Source organism: Mchenga conophoros, linkage group LG19 (assembly GCF_057382185.1).
Source record: "Mchenga conophoros isolate Kocher_MC1m ecotype Shallow Benthic linkage group LG19, M_conophoros_male_GT1.1, whole genome shotgun sequence".
NCBI lineage: Eukaryota > Metazoa > Chordata > Actinopteri > Cichliformes > Cichlidae > Mchenga > Mchenga conophoros.
The window spans coordinates 9,577,997-9,599,416 of NC_140544.1; the positions used below are offsets into that span (position 1 = coordinate 9,577,997).

General features: G+C 47.2%; 1 protein-coding gene across 2 annotated transcripts in view; it reads left to right on the forward strand.

Annotated features, from left to right (window-relative positions):
* Positions 1-21,420, forward strand: part of eipr1 (EARP complex and GARP complex interacting protein 1) — a 50,853-nt gene that overhangs the window by 20,247 nt on the left and 9,186 nt on the right. For both annotated transcript variants that reach the window (XM_085256417.1, XM_085256416.1), the window contains exon 6: positions 8,459-8,595. In XM_085256417.1, the coding sequence (XP_085112543.1) occupies positions 8,459-8,595 (137 nt within the window). The remainder of the gene's footprint in view (positions 1-8,458; positions 8,596-21,420) is intronic.

The following is a 21,420-nucleotide window of genomic DNA, read 5'->3' on the forward strand; positions in this document are numbered from 1 at the left end:
GCTGCAGTACACAACCTGATGTATGTGTGAGGAACATTACACACCACGCGTGAAGCCCAGCGTCTCTCGAAGCGCGCGCGGACGCCGCTCTGCTGCTTCAGTAAGACCGACTTTCGTTAATGACGCTTTAGTTAGTCGTTGTTTTGTGTTAACAGACGATGAAATCAGAATTGTTGCATAAACTTTATCCCCTCGTTTATTCATTTACCCACCGCGGTCGCGGTTCAAGCGCCTGTTTTCCTGTAACGTCCTGCAGCTCTGAAACCTTCATAAGAGAATCCACTCAGCGTGGATGTGAAACTGAGGATCAGGACTTCTCCACAGCCAGTAATCCAAACCAGGCAGCAGCAGATTAGTGACCGGCCTCGTGCTCTGGGTGGATCGTCTCACACCTTCTCCTGGATCCATTTTTGGCGTCTTCTTCCTGCCCTGTGATGGCGTCTGTCTCTGCACTGTGATGCACTGCAGTGACCGTTAGCTCGTGCAAGTTAGAGGTTAGAGGCCTGCACAGGCCGGTCTGCGGTCTCATATACAGTTTACTCAGATATTTATTCCATGCCTCAGATAATCCGTCATTCTGACACTTAGAACTTTGACCTGAAGTCCGTGAACTCATCAGAGAAGCGTTTACAGTGAGGAGAGCCTGCAGAGGTGGACGAGCTGCCGATGCTCACAGTCAGACTGGCTATATTGGAGAAAACATGATGAAGGAAGACCTCAGAGAAGATTCACGGATGTAGTGAAGCACGAGGGGCAGAGTTAAGAGCTCTGTGAAGGAGAGAAGTCCTGGACTCTTCTGGTTCTACCAGTGCAAACTGGGAGAACCCACTTCAGACCAGGATCCCCTGTTACGCTGCAGACGCCTCACACTCGAGACTTTCACTGCAGTAAAAATAAAGCGTCAAGTGTGTGGCTGAATCGTGCGTGGACCTTCCTAATGCAGGGTGAAGAGGCTCTTCACTGTAAGCTCTCAGTCTTCCAACCTGCCAGCTTTGCCCTCAAAAGGCCCATTATGTGTTTAAAGCCTGGAAATAATGGCGTGCGTCGGGCGCGCGCGGAAGAAGTAATAGAGCGGCGGCGTGGGTCGGCCCCGGCTTTCATGAGTGTGTTGTTCCATCCGATGATTCTAGATGAGTCATTAGTGATTCATGCACTCGTTTAGTGATTCACATAAAGGCCAACCAGGTCACACACACCTGTACGTGTTTTTGTGTGTGTGTGTGTGTGTGTGTGTGTGTGTGTGTGTGTGTGTGTGGTCATTCACGAGCTGCACTGTTGGAGAAGTCGTTCCAGGGTTTATCAGTCGAGCTGCATTCACCAGCAGCTGACCAATCAGACGTAGGGACAGGTCTCCGGGCAGAGGAGCAACAGGTCATCTTCAGCATGAGTTTCTGCCCTGTGATTGGCTGATTAGATGTTTGAGTTGATGAGAAGCTGAGCAGGTGTACCTTATAAAGTGGCAGGTGAGTGTGTTTGATTTGACGGGACAGTCAGTTCACGTCATTATCATGGGCGTGTGTGTGTGTGTGTGTGTGTGTGTGTGTGTGTGTGTGTGTGTGGGGTGTAGCTCAGGTGGCAGAGAAGATCAGCTACTAACCAGAAGGTCGGTGGTTCTGCTCCAGGCTGCATGCCAAACATCCTTGGGCAAGATACTAACCCCATGTTGCTCTCCGATGCATCCATCGGAGTGTGAATGTGTATGAATGTTAGATACTCAGCACTTAAAGCACACAAGAAGTGCTTGTGGGATGAATGGGTGTGATTGGCTGCAGCTGCAGCGTCCATCTCCAGGGCCTGATTCGGTGAATGAATTAGTTGTATAAAGTTTGGTGCTCAGATAGAGTAGAAAAGCGCTATATAAGAACCAGTCCATTTACCATCAGGTTAGAAATGCTTCAAATCATCCTCACCGATTACCGATGGCCTCCACAGACACGTCGCAGGAGGACACGTCGCAGGAGGACCTGCAGACTCCTGCAGGATGCTGTCCCGGGGGGAAGTTCGTATCTGCAGGCTACCTCAGTTTCCCAGGTCTGGAGGTCAAGACCAGCTCAAGTCAATGTTTAATGCTCTATAAGTGGAAGATGCTCCCTGTACATCAAAAATGAAGGGCGGCACATATTCCACACGTTCAGCGTAGAGTTTGCATCTTTGTGTTTCACAGACAGGAAGTTTCAACAGTCGGAAAACACGGAACACCACGACCTAGAGGGAGGACACGGCAGAGGGCAAGGAGACAACTGAGGTGTTCATAAGATGATGATGATGAGAGGCAGACGGGAGGATACAGAGCAGGAACAAGGAAGTAATCTCAAAGCACAAGAGACCAAAGACTATCAAAATAAAACAGGAAGTTAACTACACATACATTTACAACCCGACACAACTAAACGGAGGAGGAAGGGAACACTAAAGGGAACACTAAAGGAAACTAATCCACCTAAAGTCACCTGGAACTGAATTAGAGACACAATAATCAAATATGGAACCAGCGATCGGGAAAGAAGCCCGATGAGGAGAGAGGGATTCCTTCGGTGCCTGTCTGTCACATGGTGGCGTGTTCATCTCCAGCATGTCCAGCTGCAGCGTCCATGTCTGTCTCCAGGGCCTGTGCTAGATTACTGTGTGTGTGTGTGTGTGTGTGTGTGTGTGTGTGTGTGTGTGTGTGTGTGTGTGTGTGTGTGTGGCGCTCATCAATTAGCCCAGCTGGTGGGACTGAGTGAAAACATCTTGGTTGACTCACACACACCTTGTCCTGCACATCTGCTCCACAAACGCACACTAATGCTCTCTCGGCGTGCAGAGGAGGCACGGCTGCGCGCCGCTTTGACAGATAGCTCTGCATTAGTGCCGCTTGCATCCTAAATGAATGCGTCCCCCAGTGTTGTGTGTGCTGCCTTGTTAGGGCCCCTAATTTGGTTAGTGTGCTAATAAAGCTGGGAACCTGGGATGCACGGCGCCCCGGCTGTGCTGCTGGACGGGTTTCCAGAGTCTTGAGTTGGGGAGCGCGTCTGCTCTTTGAAGAGCTCAGAGTCTGTCTGCACATTTGGGAGAGGAATCGCTTCGCAGGAAGAAGGAGACTTTATTTCATGCTTGTTTAAAGAGCGCTGGCAACACGTCCTCCGACGCTACGTTGTTGTGAAAGCCAAGCGCTAAAAAAGCTACGTGGAACGCTGTGTTTGTGCTGCTGGAGCCTTTCGGAGCGTTTGTGGTGACATCATCTGACCAGTAATATGGCTGCTGTGAGGTCACTGTACTAACAGACCCTCCCAGAGGCTGTGCTCCAGTTTGAGTGATTTTATGTGGATCTTATTGATTAGCAGGTGTCTGTGTGATACAGCTGGATATACACCCATCACTTTATCAGCACATCCCACAGATGCTCCACTGGAGACCAAGTCAACGCCTGAAACTATTCCTGAAACATTTCTGCTTTATGGCAGAGTGTCATCAGGGAGCACCGTGTCCGTGTGCGGGCGTACATGGTCTGCAGGAACGCTTAGGTATTTGCTACATGTCAAACATCCACATGGACGGAAGGAGTTTCCCAGGAGAACATCAACCAAAGCATCACACTGCCCCCGTCCGCTCGCCTTCTTCCCATAATGCATCCTGGTGACAGGTGTTCTCCAGGTAAGTGTGTCCTGACACCTGTCCATCAGAACCAGCATGAACCTTTTCAGCTCGTCTGCACATGCGCCAGCCTCGGCTCCCCGCGGCCGTGACTCGCCGCCGTTCTTTCCTTGGACCTTTGGACCGTCTTTGATGGATGCTGAGCCCTGCCGACCGGGAACGCCCACACAGCCAAATCCTCACGACACCTCACGTTGCTTCAGACATAAACTCTGAGGACAAAATGTTCACCTGCTCTGTGACGGGTCCCGCCCACTGACAGGTGAGGCGATGATCAGTGTTGTCGGTCAAAATGCTAACGTTGAGCACCTACAGCATGACGTCACTGTAGGCGTGTCTGTTTTATCTGCAGTCTGTTTCCGGTGCCTCTGACATAAGGCGAGTGATGTCACGATGGCGGTGTCCAGCTTTTCCTTTTTGAGGCTGAGGATTTGGCGTGGACACGGCTGCGGCATGGACACGGCTGCGGCGTGGAAACTCTGGTTACAAATAATGTGTAAATGATATTTTTCATAGACTGAGAAGCCGAGGTTTACGAGTGGACATTCATGAAATAGTCGTGGAAATATTTTTCAAGGCCGCGGAGGAAGCCGTGCTCCTCTCCTCTTTGTTCTCTTCCTCCCCTCCTCCTCAGCTCCTGTCTTTAGATTTCCTCCCTTTCTTCTCCCCTTCTGCCTACTTTGGTCTCCTTCCTTCAAACCTCCCCGCTCAGCCGGCCTTCCTCCCTCTGCCTCCCTCTGTTTATCCTCTCTAGCTGAAATAATGAGAGTGTACCGCGGCGCTGTGCGGTGACGGGCCGATCGATGATCCTTGCTCCAACAGGCAGGGGTGGTGGAGGGGGTGAGGATAAAACCTGCAGATAGAGCAGAGAAAAATGAAGCGGTGCAGAGCTGCTGTTTGAATTGTTGGATGCATCGCAGTTTAAAGGAAAGATAATCATTTCCAAAGCGGCCCGCTGAATTAATTGGATTCCATTTTTAAAGTAGCCGATGAAGTGATACGCTTTATAATTCAGAGTCCTTGAAGTATTTTGACTTTGATTCATTTCACCTTCATTGTTGCCGTGTGAAGTATGTGCAGCAGGTTTGATAAATATACGTCGCCGGCTGCAGTTTAACCTGCCACCTTTCAGCTGAGCTCCTCTCCGCTGACATTTTGTCACTTTAATGTGTTTGTGTTAAAAACCAAAGACGGTGCAATCAATTGCAGTCTTTAAAGCCCTTTGATTTGGCTTTCAGCTATCAGTCTTAAATTTTACACTGATGGGTGAGCTGCGCTATCGAGAGCAGCATTCGAGCTAATCAGCGTTACTCTGCTCATCGCCGCAGCTTTGCCCGAGCTTTGGCGTGCTCTCGTCATGCCGGTGACGGTTTCTGGACGTTCAGATTCAAACCAAGCGTGTTCAGTGTTGTTGTAAGCAGAACAAACCACTGTGCGAAGATGAGGAATGCGTCTTCTGGCTGTTTTCTTCTATGATGAAAATATCCTCAAATCAAACTTGAAGTTTTGCAAATACAGAAACTCTGCGAGACTCTCGGGCTCGACCCTCTAATCCCTGCTCGACTGTGTTAATAAAAGTACTTGAGACATCCAGACAATGGATTAATCTTCTTTAAACATCTGGACAGATCTGCTCAAATCACCCTGGCTCTGCACCAGCGCTATAAGACAGCTGTGGACTTGGTACCTGTTCCATATTAAGGTTGGGCGATATACAGTGGGGCAAAAAAGTATTTAGTCAGCCACCGATTGTGCAAGTTTCCCCACTTAAAATGATGACAGAGGTCAGTAATTTGCACTAGAGGTACACTTCAACTGTGAGAGACAGAATGTGAAAAAAAATCCATGAATCCACATGGTGGGATTTGTAAAGAATTTATTCGTAAATCAGGGTGGAAAATAAGTATTTGGTCAATAACAAAAATACAACTCAATACTTTGTAACATAACCTTTGTTGGCAATAACAGAGGTCAAACGTTTACTATAGGTCTTTACCAGGTTTGCACACACAGTAGCTGGTATTTTGGCCCATTCCTCCATGCAGATCTTCTCGAGAGCAGTGATGTTTTGGGGCTGTTGCCGAGCAACACAGACTTTCAACTCCCGCCACAGATTTTCTATGGGGTTGAGGTCTGGAGACTGGCTAGGCCACTCCAGGACTTTCAAATGCTTCTTACGGAGCCACTCCTTTGTTGCCCGGGCGGTGTGTTTTGGATCATTGTCATGTTGGAAGACCCAGCCTCGTTTCATCTTCAAAGTTCTCACTGATGGAAGGAGGTTTTGGCTCAAAATCTCACGATACATGGCCCCATTCATTCTGTCCTTAACACGGATCAGTCGTCCTGTCCCCTTGGCAGAAAAACAGCCCCATAGCATGATGTTTCCACCCCCATGCTTCACAGTAGGTATGGTGTTCTTGGGATGCAACTCAGTATTCTTCTTCCTCCAAACACGACGAGTTGAGTTTATACCAAAAAGTTCTACTTTGTCATGTGGTCAGATGAAACCATTCTCCCAATCCTCTGCTGTATCATCCATGTGCTCTCTGGCAAACTTCAGACGGGCCTGGACATGCACTGGCTTCAGCAGCGAACACGTCTGGCACTGCGGGATTTGATTCCCTGCCGTTGTAGTGTGTTACTGATGGTGACCTTTGTTACTTTGGTCCCAGCTCTCTGCAGGTCATTCACCAGGTCCCCCCGTGTGGTTCTGGGATCTTTGCTCACCGTTCTCATGATCATTTTGACCCCACGGGATGAGATCTTGCGTGGAGCCCCAGATCGAGGGAGATTATCAGTGGTCTTGTATGTCTTCCATTTTCTGATGATTGCTCCCACAGTTGATTTTTTCACACCAAGCTGCTTGCCTATTGTAGATTCACTCTTCCCAGTCTGGTGCAGGTCTACAATACTTTTCCTGGTGTCCTTCGAAAGCTCTTTGGTCTTGGCCATGGCGGAGTTTGGAGTCTGACTGTTTGAGGCTGTGGACAGGTGTCTTTTATACAGATGATGAGTTCAAACAGGTGCCATTCATACAGGTAACGAGTGGGGGACAGAAAAGCGTTACAGGTCTGTGAGAGCCAGAGATTTTCCATGTTTGAGGTGACCAAATACTCATTTTCCACCCTAATTTACGAATAAATTCTTTACAAATCCTACCATGTGAATTCATGGATTTTTTTTTTTTCCACATTCTGTCTCTCACAGTTGAAGTGTACCTCTGGTGCAAATTACTGACCTCTGTCATCATTTTAAGTGGGGGAACTTGCACAATCGGTGGCTGACTAAATACTTTTTTGCCCCACTGTATTCACACAGGTGACTTTTTGATGGGTGGAGCAATCCTGCAGCTGCATGCAGCTCAACAAGCTGTGGAAAAGCTTTTCAGCCAGCGCACTCTGAGGAGGGTGCATGTGTTCGCAGCTGCAAGAGCGTGCTTTAAAACAGATTATTTTTTCTAATAATGTTGGTTGAAGCTAACTTACTGACGGGAAATACATAAGTCCCTCTTGCAAAACCATTCGGCGAACGGCTCAGTCTGTCATCAATGGTCGATAAATTTGTCCAACCTTACTCCATATGCAGGATGGTGGAAGGAACTCAGACGTTTGTGTTTGGAAAGCAGGACTTTTATATTTCTGAAAGAGGTTTAAGGATGTGGACGCGACAGAACGTCACTGATGTGCATGATTCTGTTAGGACCAAAAGATTCGTCATAAACTGTATCATAGCATCACTTTGACCAAGGACGATGCAGAGGAGGCGAAACAACGATGGGAGAAAGAATCAGGCTTTTCAATACTTTCAAACAGCTTTTAAATGCTAATTCCTGGAGCTGGAGAGAGTTTTGGAAAAGACACGTGTTTGTTATTTGACAGACGAGGTCGACATCCAACTGTTTTTGGAAAGAAGCTTTGGTAATTATCTATAACGTTTTAATATTTCTCATAATGTGTTCTTCATAAAAAGTAGAAATCTGGATCTGCGGTGTGAGGAACTTTGTTTCAGTGTGTTTGTTGTGCTGGGGGGCAATAACGTAAGCTCGAATCACAAAGCAACATATCAAAGCCCAGATTGACGCCTGTGGACTTCTGGAGTTTTATCACTTTTATTTTCTAGTTCTCGGTTCTTGTTTGATGTTGGTTCTCCTTCATGTCCCCGTGTCTGTCTCCACTGTTGTTTTGTCAAGGTCATATGTCTTAGTCTGGTCTCTGTGTTAGTCACTTCCTGTTTTATTTTGACAGTCCCTCTTGTGTGTGATCATGTTGGTTAGATTCTGTCCAGCTGTGTCCCCACGTGTGTCCACTCTGCCCTGATCTCCTCCTGTGCATGTGGTCTGTCTCCCTCTCAGCTTCCTCTTTTTTCCAGTAAATTAAATCTGTAACTTGTTCCCGACACACGTCTCAGGACAGCGGACTTAATAACTGATGACGGGACCATGTGAAGCTAAACGAGGCTAAAAAGCCGTGCGCAGACATGCCCCCATCAAACTGCACAGCCTTTCTTTATATGCAGATACTGTGAAATGATTATTATTAGAGTCTTTAAACGAATAGTGAATCAGTGTAACTCCAACAGCACGAGTTGAGGTGTGTTTGCAGGAGTGTACACGCCGGCGTGATGCAGGCAGCTGGCGTGCCACTAATACCCCAAATATTACTACAGTTGTTAGCGAGCGATTGTAGTTTTGAGAGCGGCCAGCAGAGAAAATGACTCCTAATAAAGCCTCATTATGCTGATTTAATGAACTGCTCCGCTCGACCTGTCACACACGTACAGATGAATTCTCGTCCCCGCTAACAAAGGCGCCCCCGTTCCTTCGCAGGTCTCCAGCACCGCCACCCTCGAGGGTAAAGGTCAGCTGAAGTTCACCTCCGGCAAGTGGAGCCCCCACCACAACTGCAGCCAGCTCGCCACAGCCAACGACACGGCCATACGAGGCTGGGACCTCCGCACCATGAGGTGAGCGCCGCTGCCCGAGAGATCCTTTAGGTGCTTTATTTAGGTGACGTGTAGACTTCACCTCCTTTTTCACGGCATTGATCGCTGAATCTGATGGAATAAGTCCCACAGCAGCCGCTGAGCTGAGGTGTCACTGACGGTTGGTGTTTTTTTTTTTTTATTCTTATTTGCCAGTCAGCGTTAATGCTCTGCTTTTTTCTTTGCACCTGATTAAAAGGAGCTGCCGTCTGTGTAAATCTGACCGAAATGAGTCGTGTACGTTAAACTCTGGGCTTACTGGTTTTACTGGGTGTTTGCATGTCATTACATGCAGACATTTGAATGCACTACACAGAGCTGTGTGTTTAATATTACTCATCATGCTGAGGGAGTTTTGTCACGACTGCCTCTCCGTGCATCAGGAAACACATGCGTGTCTTCATATTACAGCTTCAGAGCAGGTTCACATCATCTCCTCATGCTGTGAGCAGATTTTTTTCTGGTTCTGATGAAAACTTTGTGTAACCGTTGGAAACGAGCAGCGTCATAAATGCGATTAATGACTGAGTCGTTATTGGATATCGTGATAAAAGGCCCTCCGAGAACACAAACCTCCACCGAGCCAGCTCGCTCGCCGGGCGGTAAAACAATAGTTATTTTCTGTGTATGCATTTTGATTCTTCTTTCATTTTAAACCGACTTTGAGATGTTTGCAGTGCAGGCTTTTTGCTCTGCTCAAACCATCATATGCTTTAATGTACTTGTCATCATTTTGAGTAGGGAGCTAATTATGCTAGCAAAGCTGAAAACTGTCATACTGACGTAAGAAGCGATACATCAGGTTAGCCGAGTGTCCGGAGTATCCGCCTGGATATCGTATCATAGTCGCAAACCATTTATCCCGTTTTTCATTCTGTCTGAAAACTCGACTGCTGAAAAAGTTTTGAATGAATTCTGATCGAACTCTGTAGCGGTGCTGATGGGAGTCCAATATCGATGTCACTGATTCTCAGTGGGTTCTCATTGGCGTCAGAGTCACCGCCATCTCTTCATTCATGCTTAGGTGAAATGTTTGTGCATGTTGGAGATATTTCTGCTCTGTTGTGATTGGTGTTGGGGCTGTTACTCAAAGATGAAACCAGCACAGACACTTCAAAGCGGTCGTCATGGTGATTCTGCTGTAGAAACACGCCTGTCACCTGTGGATGTTCAGGCTCTGGCTGCAGGGCTGCAGTCTGCACACACTCAGCTCTTGGCTAGCTTAGCGTTAGCATAGCATATAGAAAGTAACATACAGATTAAATATACCGTATTTCCCGGACTACAAAGCGCACCTGAATATTAGCCGCACAAGCTAAAATCAGGGGAAAATCCTGTTTTGTACATACATTAGCCGCACCTGACTAAAAGCCGCAGGTGTTTCAATGTTGACTTATCATATGTAAGAGAATATGCACAAAGGGAATTGTCAGGAAAGAGATGGCTGTTTGGAGACATCACTTTTATTAATATTTTGAAAAACAAGTTATGGGTACATATTTGCATAACTTTTTAGGTATATGTACAAGTACTGGTAATTACAAGTACGAAACATGTACTGTGCTTCATAAATGAGTAACAAATGTAGTACATAACAATAACCTACAGCACACCAGAAAAATAGATTCAGACTACCTTTTAGGCTCAGGTGCAGTGACACGGCTTTAACAAGAAGAAAAGTCAGTCATTCACCACCATCTTTCTCTTCTTCCTGCGCACTAAAACCACCAAAGTCCTCTCCTCCAGTGTCGGATACGAACAGGCTCAGGATGGCTTCGTCATCCACTCTCCGCTTCTTTCCTTCGTTGTCACTTTCAAAACCAAACAAATCCTCGTTGTCAGTGTCAGAGTCAAACACCCTCTGAAGGGCCGTGGCGGTCTCCTCCTCTCCATCATGCAGCAGTCCAGCCCTTCGAAATCCGTTGGTGATCATGGATGTTTTCACACTTTTCCACGCTGTCAGATTTCACCGGTGGAGTTGAGCATAACTTGCTTTTCACAAGTTTATCGCCGCTCGTCATCGACGACTCCCGCTGAACGCATAGCGTTAATTTGAAGTTTGTTTTTCGCGCTACTTGTACGGCACTATGTTGCCTGGCGGATGGACATGTGACCAACATACCACTCTTGAACCCCGATACTGTGTGTCTGATCACATGCCCTTCCGCCAGGCAACGTAGTGCCGTACAACAGCGGAACAAACAAAACAAATCGTCTTACGATATGACAAAAATCATGGACAATCCATAGAAAAGCCGCACCTGACTAAAAGCCGCAGGGTTCAAAGCTTGTGCAAAAAGTAGCGGCTTATAGCCCGACAATTACGGTATGTCACATTTGACCTCTGACCTCACTTTTTTTTTATTACACATTGTCTTTTCTTTCAAATTGAAATTGTGTTTTATCTTCAAAGAAAGTATTTCCAAGACAAAGACAATGAGTGCGTTTAATTACAAATATACTGAAATATAATATTAAACTACATATGAACTTGCATCAGGTAAGAAGGTGCCACCAGGACAAAAGCCTCCATAGAGTTTCATAAAAAATCAAAGTGATTTATGATGAACAATTAAGAGTATTTTGTAATATTTTTGATCACTTTTAGGTAATTGTACATAAAAATAAATGTGCCTTTATTTAAAAAGAACCGTAATATTTCGAACCTTCAACTGCTGTTTAAACACTCATCGATCGTGGCCTGCGGGTCTTTATCAGATTCCAACATTATGAAATAATATTTTTTGCACAGTTACATCAGAGGCTTTGCTGATGTGATAAAGCAGTTAGAAACCTGCGACACTACAGGCAGCGGAGTGGTAACACGGCACTCGGCTGCAGTTAATTAGCACATGGACTCTTATAATGCATAAGTCAATAAAGGACTGGCAATGAAACGAGGCTTAAGGGGAATCAGATGTTACATTGTCCACCCAAAGCCAGAACTGCTCCACGAATCAAATTCATTCACGATTAGTGAGATTAGTTGTTCTGCTGGCTCGAATTAAAGGAAAAACTGGAGTCCTGACCCACAGTGAGGAGCTCTGTTGGCTCTACAGTAACCGTTACCTGCCTGTGAGCACCTGGCCTGGAGCTGTTTATGCATTCATCAGAGATGACACTGATTAAATCAGTATGCTCAGGAGCGGGTTGTAAAGTGGCTTGCAGCTTTTAGTAGTCCATCTTGAGTGGAGACGACACACCCACATGTAGTTCAGCCAGCCAATCAGAAGAAGGCTGTCTGAAAGGGGCGGAGCTAACACAGCTTGTTTCAGACAAAGGATGGAGGGATTATTATGAGCTGTGGCTGCAGCTTGTTGTCGTAGCTGTCAGCTTTGTGTCTCTAACAAAGACGAACACACAAACCTGAGCGGTCTGTGCTCGTATTTGCATCCAGGTGTGTCTGTCGGCTCTCTGCGGACGCCCGTGAATCGAGTCAAGCGCGTTCTTCTGCTCGCCAGATGATGAAGTGCGAGGCGGCTGAGCACTAATGTTCCTGTGTGACATGGAGCATGTGTACTACCACACATTAACCTTGTAACTGCAGGTTATCAGCAGCCCACCTCCCGACCTCTCACTGTGTGTGTGTGTGTGTGTGTGTGTGTGTGTGTGTGTGTGTGTGTGTGTGTTTCTGCAGCACTTGATGAGTGAGGTCAGCGTGTGTTTACGTGTGGGCTGTGCTGCAGGAATAATAATCACCTCGACATCGATCGCCATGATAACAGCAAAGTGCTGAAGAGACTGAGAGGGGTGCCGGGTGAAGGAGAGAGGAGGAGAGAGTGAGAATGTATTTACACGATGCGTATCACAGGGCCAGATAAGATAGTTGAATCATTGATATCGCTCCCCGTCAGCCCCATAACAAATTAAAGAGCTCCTGCACACCCCGTTTTGGCCGCTCTCCTCCCGCTGTGCTGTTTTGAAGGATGCAACAGTACTGATTTAGCCATCGGCACAAAGGGAAGGAGGGGGCGGTGGAGCGGGGCTTGTTAGCAGAGAGCAGCCTCATCCCTGATATCGCTGTGAAAACACACCATTATAGTCTGCAGGGACACGTGCAGCCAGCAGAGGGCGCACCATGACAGACGTTTTAAAGAAAAACAATAAAATGGTCCGATAAGGACGATCGACTTTTTCGTTGGTTTAAATAAAGTAAGATGTTTGTGCAGGAATATATCCAAGTGCTGTCAGGACTGAAAATCTGCACTTTGATTCATTTTTTCATTTTAAGTATGCGGTTCATGTTTTTTTAAAAATAAGCTGAAACTTGGAAATGAGGAGCTCTTGCAGCACATTTGTTTTTTTTCTTGGATTAGGACGTATTTGTCTCCTCGTTTGATTCGTTTGGTCCAAAGTGTCTGAACCAACAGCAGGTAAAGAGATGCACAGAGGAGGTCGGGGTGGAGGCAAGAGACAACCAAACATCAAACTAACAAACCACATTTCAGTTACAGTTAAAGTCAAACCTAATCTTCTCCTCTTTGAATTTATACCTCCACCTGACCGGAGGACGACACCTGAGTGGCCTCATATTCAGAGATCCAGGAAGCTCATGACCTGTGTTTGTCCCTCCAGACCTGTGATCCATTTATTAGATTAAACTGACAGAAAAATAATCATTAAGTATTTTAGTAGCTGATCTCAGAGCAGTCCTCCATCAGCTCAGCACAGACAAAATCATTTTAACTCTGCAAAGGAAACAAAAAAAGAGTCTCATCTGCACATGTTTGATGTGCCAACAAAAAAAGGACTAATGCAGCAAACAAGCACAGAGAATAAATAACATGTACATCATCTGAAAACCCGACTACAGTCCAAAACTGTCATTTATTTTTATTGTTTCCTTAAAATTCCAAACTTCTGAATGAACATGGAAAAAACCACAGATTTCATTTTTCAGTCTTTTCTGAAGACGTCAGACCGCCTGCTGTCTGAGGTTTTGTGGTTTAGTAACTTTGCAAACGGACAAATACTCATTTGTTAATGACAAATGCCGCTCCTGTAGCCGAGGAGTTTGCTGGACGATGGTTTGGGCCGAATACTGGAAAGTGCAGCAGTTCCTGATCGAGCCTTTTGCCCGTGTTACATGTCAGATCAGCATGCGTGTGTCACAGCTGTGTTTGTTAGATCACCTTACATTGAGAGACGAGCAGAAACCCAAACCTTGACCATTCATCAGTAAAAAGAAAAAGTGCTTGTGTTTAAAAAACAAAACAAACAAACATCATTTACTTACTGTTTGACGTCTGTACGACCAACTGAGACCCCGACACACGTGGTCGAATTTTTCAACAATGTATATATAAATTGAAGCGATGTCTGCCACTCTGATATGCTGACATGTCAAAACAGTGACTCTTCCTGTTGGATCACAAACAGTGATGGTTTGTTTTCTCTGAGCTCTGCTTTAACGGCACAAAATTGATACACAAATCTAAAAATGTAAAAGAATAAAAAACATTCAGATGCTTCAGTAGACACAGACACACACAGAGAGACACACACACACACACCGAGGTCACAGCATGTCGTGTTTGTGTTTCACTGTCTGTGCATGTGTGAAGTGGCTGCAAGTGTGAAAGAGCAGTCTTTGTGTCTGTGTGCGCGTGTGTGTGTCTGTGTGTGTCAGCCTATCATCATGCTCCACTACCTCTGCAGGTGACCTCTGAGGTGTCTCCCCCCACTTCTCTCTGACACACAGAGTAAAAATAGACCGACCCATCGGTGGTTTCCTCTCACTGCTTTGAATTTGTTTCCATTCACTGACTGACTGCTCGTATTTTCTTAGGCTGAGATGATGGTGCAACACTCTCCTGGCTGGTTACAGACTGGATGCATACCGGTTACGGACTGGATGCAGGCCGGTTACGGACTGGATGCAGGCTGGTTACAGACTGGATGCATACCGGTTACGGACTGGATGCAGGCCGGTTACGGACTGGATGCAGGCTGGTTACAGACTGGATGCAGACCTGTTACAGACCGGTTACAGACTGGATGCATACCGGTTACAGACTGGATGCATACCGGTTACAGACTGGATGCATACCGGTTACAGACTGGATGCATACCGGTTACAGACTGGATGCATACCGGTTACGGACTGGATGCAGGCTGGTTACAGACCGGTTACAGACTGGATGCAGGCTGGTTACAGACTGGATGCATACCGGATGCATACCGGTTACAGACTGGATGCAGGCTGGTTACAGACCGATTACAGACTGGATGCAGACGGGTTACAGACTGGATGCAGGCTGGTTACAGACTGGATGCATACCGGATGCATACCGGTTACAGACTGGATGCAGACGGGTTACAGACTGGATGCAGGCTGGTTACAGACTGGATGCATACCGGTTACAGACTGGATGCATACCGGTTACTGACTGGATGCATACCGGTTACAGACTGGATGCAGACGGGTTACAGACTGGATGCAGGCTGGTTACAGACTGGATGCAGACCAGTTACAGACCAGATGCAGACCAGTTCTAAACTGGTTGCAAGTTAATTGCGCACGATGGCAATAATTTTGGTTGTGCATTCAGTCAACAGTGGTTCTCTGGTGTGACTATAGCATTCTTTTTCTCCTCTTCTCTAAAATAAGGACTGGGAGTGCAGCTCCACCAGCAGCAGACGCCTCGAGCTGGTTATCTAACACCCTGGAGAGGAGCTTGGTCTCTACAGCACCCTCTTGCCTCCCAGATGCATAGCTTTTTTCTTTAAAAAAAAAAAAAAAAAGCAAAGATAGTGCTGCTTATAAAACATATATGATGCCTGTTCCACTTTGTACTGATGTAATATGCAGCATTATGTAAATTATGGAATACTCGGCTCTGATACGGGGACAGAAAACTGTGTTTAATGGAAAATCCTGACACACTCTCACTCCTCCTCAGCCGGCTGTTCTCACTGCACCTTTGCTTTTACATTATTCACAGAGTAATCCCTGCTGTACTGAGCTGCTGTTGTGATTTTTTTTTTTTATTTTTTTTTTTAGGCAGGTCTGTTTCATTAATGTATTTTTAAAAGGTCTTATTTCAGTTGTGCCACAGGTCGTTAGTGAGAGCTGGGCAGCATTGTTGCAGAGATGAACAATGTGTGCAAAATGTGCATCAGCTCACAGAGTGGAGCATGTGGGCTGTAACAAATATCACATAATTATATACAGCAGATTAATTATCCTGCAGATTGGAGCTGGTGATGTGTACACAAACAGTCCAGAAAGGATCCAGCTCAATGTCAGAATAACTAAAATGTCAGTAATTCAGCTTTACTCGCACATTTTTGATTCCTAAAGCCATGTGGAGCTCGTCAATAAAGTCAGAGTCATCGGTTTACAACAATAGAATTCAGAGTGTGATTGTCTCTAATTAAAGGGCTCACAGCGCTGGAGTGTAACCATGGTTGCTGGTGCTGAAGGACATAAAAACTGAGAACAGGCAGCAGAGCTATGCAAAAGTCTCATGCACTTATCTGCAGTCGCTCACTCCAGGTTTATCCAGCGTGACACGACAACCCGAAACATGCAGCCGGTCATAAAAATGTAAAGCGTATGACCCCACAGAGACCTGCTCACAGCACCTGTGAGAGGACGCCGATCGCTCTACGCAGTGCTCCGAAGGCGCCCCGAAGGCGCTCGGGTGACGCTGCACTGATGCCTGAGGCTTCATTCAGAGGCGGTTCACTGCGTCCTGGGCCGCCTTGAAGGACCGCCTACTCATTGTGTTCTTTGGACAAGCCAATCACGCAGTTTGTTCTGAGAAAGGCGGCTCTCTCCACACTGTCAGTATTTCTAAAAGCATGTAGCGACGTATGTGATTCGGGATCCAGTCTGCATTACTTTGGTTTCTTCTTCCAATCGCTGTGTTTCTTGGTCAGTCAACAGCTCCATCGGAGCTACTGCCAGATGTCTGGGCTGGAGTCATGTTCCCAACCAGTTCAAGAACTGGGACCAGTTTCGTCAGGATGTTTGGTATTTACTTGTTTTCGGTACAGTTCCACTCGTGTAAAGGTCGCGTGATCCTCCACGTGTGTTTAGGTTTAAGCAGCACAGCTACTCAGTTGGTAGAGGCAGCAGGATTTCTTGGTCGGGTTAACCTGTAAAACTATTTGGCTGTGTTCATGCATCGAGACTTCTCTGTTAGTTTAGGTAAGAGGTGGGGAACTCCGGGCCTCGAGGGCCAAGCCCTGCAGGTTTTAGATCTCACCCTGGGTCAACACACCTGAATCAAATGTTTAGTTCATCACCAGGCCTCTGGAGAACTGTTGAGGAGGTCTTTTAACCAAGGACACTGGCCCTTGAGACCTGGAGTTCCCCCACCCCTGGTTTAGGTGATGAAACAGATTTACGTCTCAGGCACGCAGCCATGCAGACTGCTGGGCGACCTGCAGTCACCAGGGAAAAACATGGATTCAACCCAACCGGTTGGTGAACGGTTCCCCCACGTTTCTGTCATTGGTTGAATTCAGTGGCGAAGAACATGCTACACCAAAAAGCTTGAGATTTCTTTGGTGCCCTTCAAAATAAGTGCCTTTTGAAGCATGTTTGTGGCACTGGTAAGGTCAACTTTTATTTTGAAGGCAAACATTCTCAGTTTCCAAGTTTCCAAGGCAGAAGAAGACTTTCTTTGGTCTGGTCTGTCCCCGGTCTGCAGGCCTGGGTGACGAGGATGCTTTGGCGCACTATAGGAATCATGGATTGGTTCAAAGTGCCCCATTTCCTCCTTTCTCATAGCTGCTTCCTGTTTGTGCGGGTAACTCGTCTCCCCACAGAGGCACAAACCATACTTCCATGTGGAATAACTCGGATGTGAAGTCTTGCTGACTGCAGAGAGTAAATGGACTGTTCCCAGAGACAAAGAAATAACTTTTTTTAAAAATAACTTCCCACTTTGGACAACCAGTAACTGCTGTTTGTAAGTTAAAAACGTCTTTAAAGAGGAAAGATGAAAACAAGTTGTTAGTTTGTGAGGATCTGACTGTGGGCCCACCGGGTGGCTTTAAGCCTTTGAATAATATTAGGCTAGCTAACAGCCATGTAGTACTCGCCACTGGGCATGTAGCTGTGCCTCTCTGTGAGGGAGAGAGGCCTGTCACTGGAGATGTTCTTACTCTGCATCGACTCTGAGTTCCCTTTTGGACCCACAGTCCACAGTGAGACACACACAGACGCACACTGAGCTGTGTAATAGCTGTCAGGCCTGCAGCCATACCATGCTCTGCAGGGTGCATACTGAACAGCAGTGCCGTGTTGCAGTGAAGCATGGATCCTGTACATCTCCCCTGTGGTGTGTATGTGAGCATGTGCAGAACGAGCAGATATGTAGAGCAAAGCGAAAGAAGCCGAAATGATTGATGGCGGTGCCATTTGCTTCTTTAAACGCCGGCTCTCTGCTGGTTCAAAGACGACGAGCGGACATCGTCAAACCTCCTCGCCCGGATCAGCCCGAACGCTGCCTGACCAAAACCAGCGTTTCCATTCCACCTACCCATCAGCGCCTCGGCGTGCCGTGATGATAGGTTAGCCGAGGTTAGCATATTTTATTCACATATTCAAATCTGGCTCTATTATGCAAAAAGTGTTGGCTGTTCAAAGTATCATATTTCACATTCAAATACGGGCCATTATGCAAAAGATGTCAGCTGTTTTTGAAATAGTGCTCTTCCATATGCCACTGTTGATTTGAGGGTGACCTTTTGAACCCTGCCGCTGTCAGATCGATCATCCGTGACCTTTTCCCGCGCTCCGGGCTTTTCCTCGGAAGACACGAACCAGACATCCCGCTGTAGCTCTCATAATGGAGGGGTCGGGACCTTATGCAGGCTTTGAAATAATTACAGAGAACACCTTTACGTTTAACACCCCCACCGCCGTGCTTATTTAGCTGCTCCACCTGCTGCAGCACACGCTGGACGGAGGTTACAGGGAGAAAGGGGGAAACTGGGTGAATATTTGCACTCTTTGGCCTTTGTTTCCTGCACTGATTGGTTATCAGTTGGGACAGTAACCTCACCGCAGTCACGTGATCGGTCAGATGTTTTATTCAGTAAGACCTGAGAACATAAAATCATCATGAAAGAGTTCAGCGAGCTCAGAGATCAGGTGAGCAGCGAGCTCATTTTCTCCTTTGTGTTTATGATCGGGGGCGTCGCCCCCTGCTGGGCAGTATAACAAACGCAGGTTTCAGGTGTTTAAACTTCGTTTATGTTGGAAGTTTGGACTCTTTGCTTCACACGAACCTCTGTGCTCTCCTCCATCGTTTAGCCTGCTTGATGCCACGATCCTTTACTTTTTGTTCGTTTGCAGGCTCCTCCCCCTCCTCCCCCCTCCCTGCCTCCCTCTCCTGCTCCCATCTTTCTTTCTCTGCCAGCTCCATCTCAAAGCCAGGCTTTAATTTTGATCAGCGATGAAATGATTGCTCTCCTCTTTCGATTTTTCTTTTCTTCCCCCTCCCATCTTGCTGTGGTTGCCATGGAAACAGGGATGTGTGTGTATGTGTGTGTGTGTGAGATTGTCGATCCCCTCAGCAGAGAGATTTATCACCCAGACTAAGCCTGTGTGTGTGTGCGTCTCTACCTTTGTAGCTTCCTGCTCACACTCTGCCTGTATTTACACACATAAATGGTATTTGTGGGAGTGTGTTTTCCCGGTTTTATGTTTTTATCTGCGTGTGTGTGTAACAGTGTGTGTAATAGGTCCCCGTCCCCTCGTCAGCCCCCCATCACACACACTCGTTGGATGACTTAAGATTGAGCGTGTTTGATGGGTCGACTGTAGCTCTAATCCTGCTCATGCAAACATAAACACACAGACACACACACACACAGTCCCAGGTCCCTCCTCCATTAGGCCGGGCCGGGGGGGGGCAGGGTTGCGTGTGCCGGTGTGTGCCTGCGTGCTTGGCGGGGGGATCGCTCAGAGACACCAGAGAGGGAAAGAGCGAAACTAACCCAATTTCCTGCTCCATTTCCTTTTCACGCGGCGGGCGCGTCCCATTCCACAGCGGGCCGGGTTGAACACCAGCCACCCTACAGCCCCAGGTCACGCCTTATACCTCAGAGTCGTACGCAGGACAGGGAGGCGGCGCTGTAAATAAATCATGTGCTGCGACTCGAAATTACTCATGAAATTGCTATTTTGGGAGTTCACCAGAAGTTCCGAGTCAGCTCGGATCAGGAAGCTGCTGCTTGACGAGCTCGGGCGTATTTATTCCTACCGGCGACCCAACATCCCCGTGACCCGCACATGCATCAGCATCCAGGAAAGTGATGTCACAGGCAGGTCAGGAGGAACGCTGTCGTCGAAGGCAGGTACGACTTATCCTCACTGATGGTGCTGTCTTTATGTTGGAGTGACACGTAAAGACGTAACCATGGTGACGCATGTTATTGACACCAATCGTACCGAGCTGGAGTAGGAGTGTCCTCATGGTTAGAAACACTGATGGCATCACATCACACAGGAAATGAGAGCCGCTCATTTATAAAAGCATCAGGCCCTCTGAAGCCTGTTTATCTTCAGCGAGATGGAAAACATCTGTCAGCTCATCAGAACATCAGCAACGCTCGTGGCCTCCATCGGAGAAATAATTCAGACATGTAGAAAAAAACAGAAACGACCATTTCATCCAGATACATCTAAGGGTGGGCGTGGTCACGTGGCTCCAGGCCAAGTGTCCAAGGAGAAGACATGAGAGGCGCCATGTTTGGTCCATCCTCCGTCTTCTCCTGCTTGAGTGGCTTCAGTGGGTGGAGCAGTGAGTCTGTCATGTGTGATGATGCTAAATAATAAAAAACTTGAAGCATGCCGTGACCGACGTGGCGCACGTCAGACCTTCAGGGTGACGGCTCTATGTCCGGCATCAACTCAGATCTGCAGGTGTGAGCAGAGCGAGGGGTCACGCCGGCCGTGCGTCCCCTCGCTCTCTGTGGGCTTCAACTTCTTCCTCGTTGTTTGACATTTCCTGAGTCGCACACAGTCCCCGAGCCGTCTCGACCTAATTGGAGCCCAACGGTCTGCCTCGGGTCGTTCTCTTATTCCTTCCTTATTTTAATGAGATTTTTAATTAGCATGTTAATTGCCTATCGCAATCAGTGGGGCGACGAGCTAGCTGGCTAGCTGCTGTTGGCATCCAGCTGCGCCACAACACAGAGGCTTTCCACGCAGACGAACAAAGCCGAGCCGTGCCGGGCCAAGCCGGCCTGCAGAAAACCTGCAGTTTCTGCAACACTGCGCTGCATTTGTGGCCGAGGCGCCACCACTTCACTCACGCAGGTTTCCATCTACTCGTGCATAATTTGCACGCTCGGGTGTCACGTTTGTGGAAATGTGGACACAACAGGCAAAAAGTAATGAAAACAAAGGGAAAATCACTGAACAGAAGCTCAGAGAAACAAAGACATAAAACAGGAAGTGACCAGAGCTGAAGCCAGACCACAGGCTGATCCCTCTGACCAGGTCTGGGTTGGAGGCGGAAACAAAAGAAGCCGTGCGATGGCTGCTGGCCGGTAGCCTGCACGCAGAGTGTGATTGTCTGCTCCAACTATTACCTCCGACTCCGGAGCAAACCAAAGCAAGCAGCAGGTAAAACGTTCCATAAATGTCGTCTTCATTTGTCTCAATTAAGTCGTCGTTTTGAATTCTGCAGCCTCTCAGAAAGAACGGAGCCGGCACTAAAGACCAAACGCTGAGATCATTCCTGGACTAAACTTAGAGTTTTGACAAATGCAGCATGTTACTGAGTGATAACCGTGTAACAGTGGTCTCTCTGTGAGTCGGGCCCGTCAGGAAACTTTTGATCT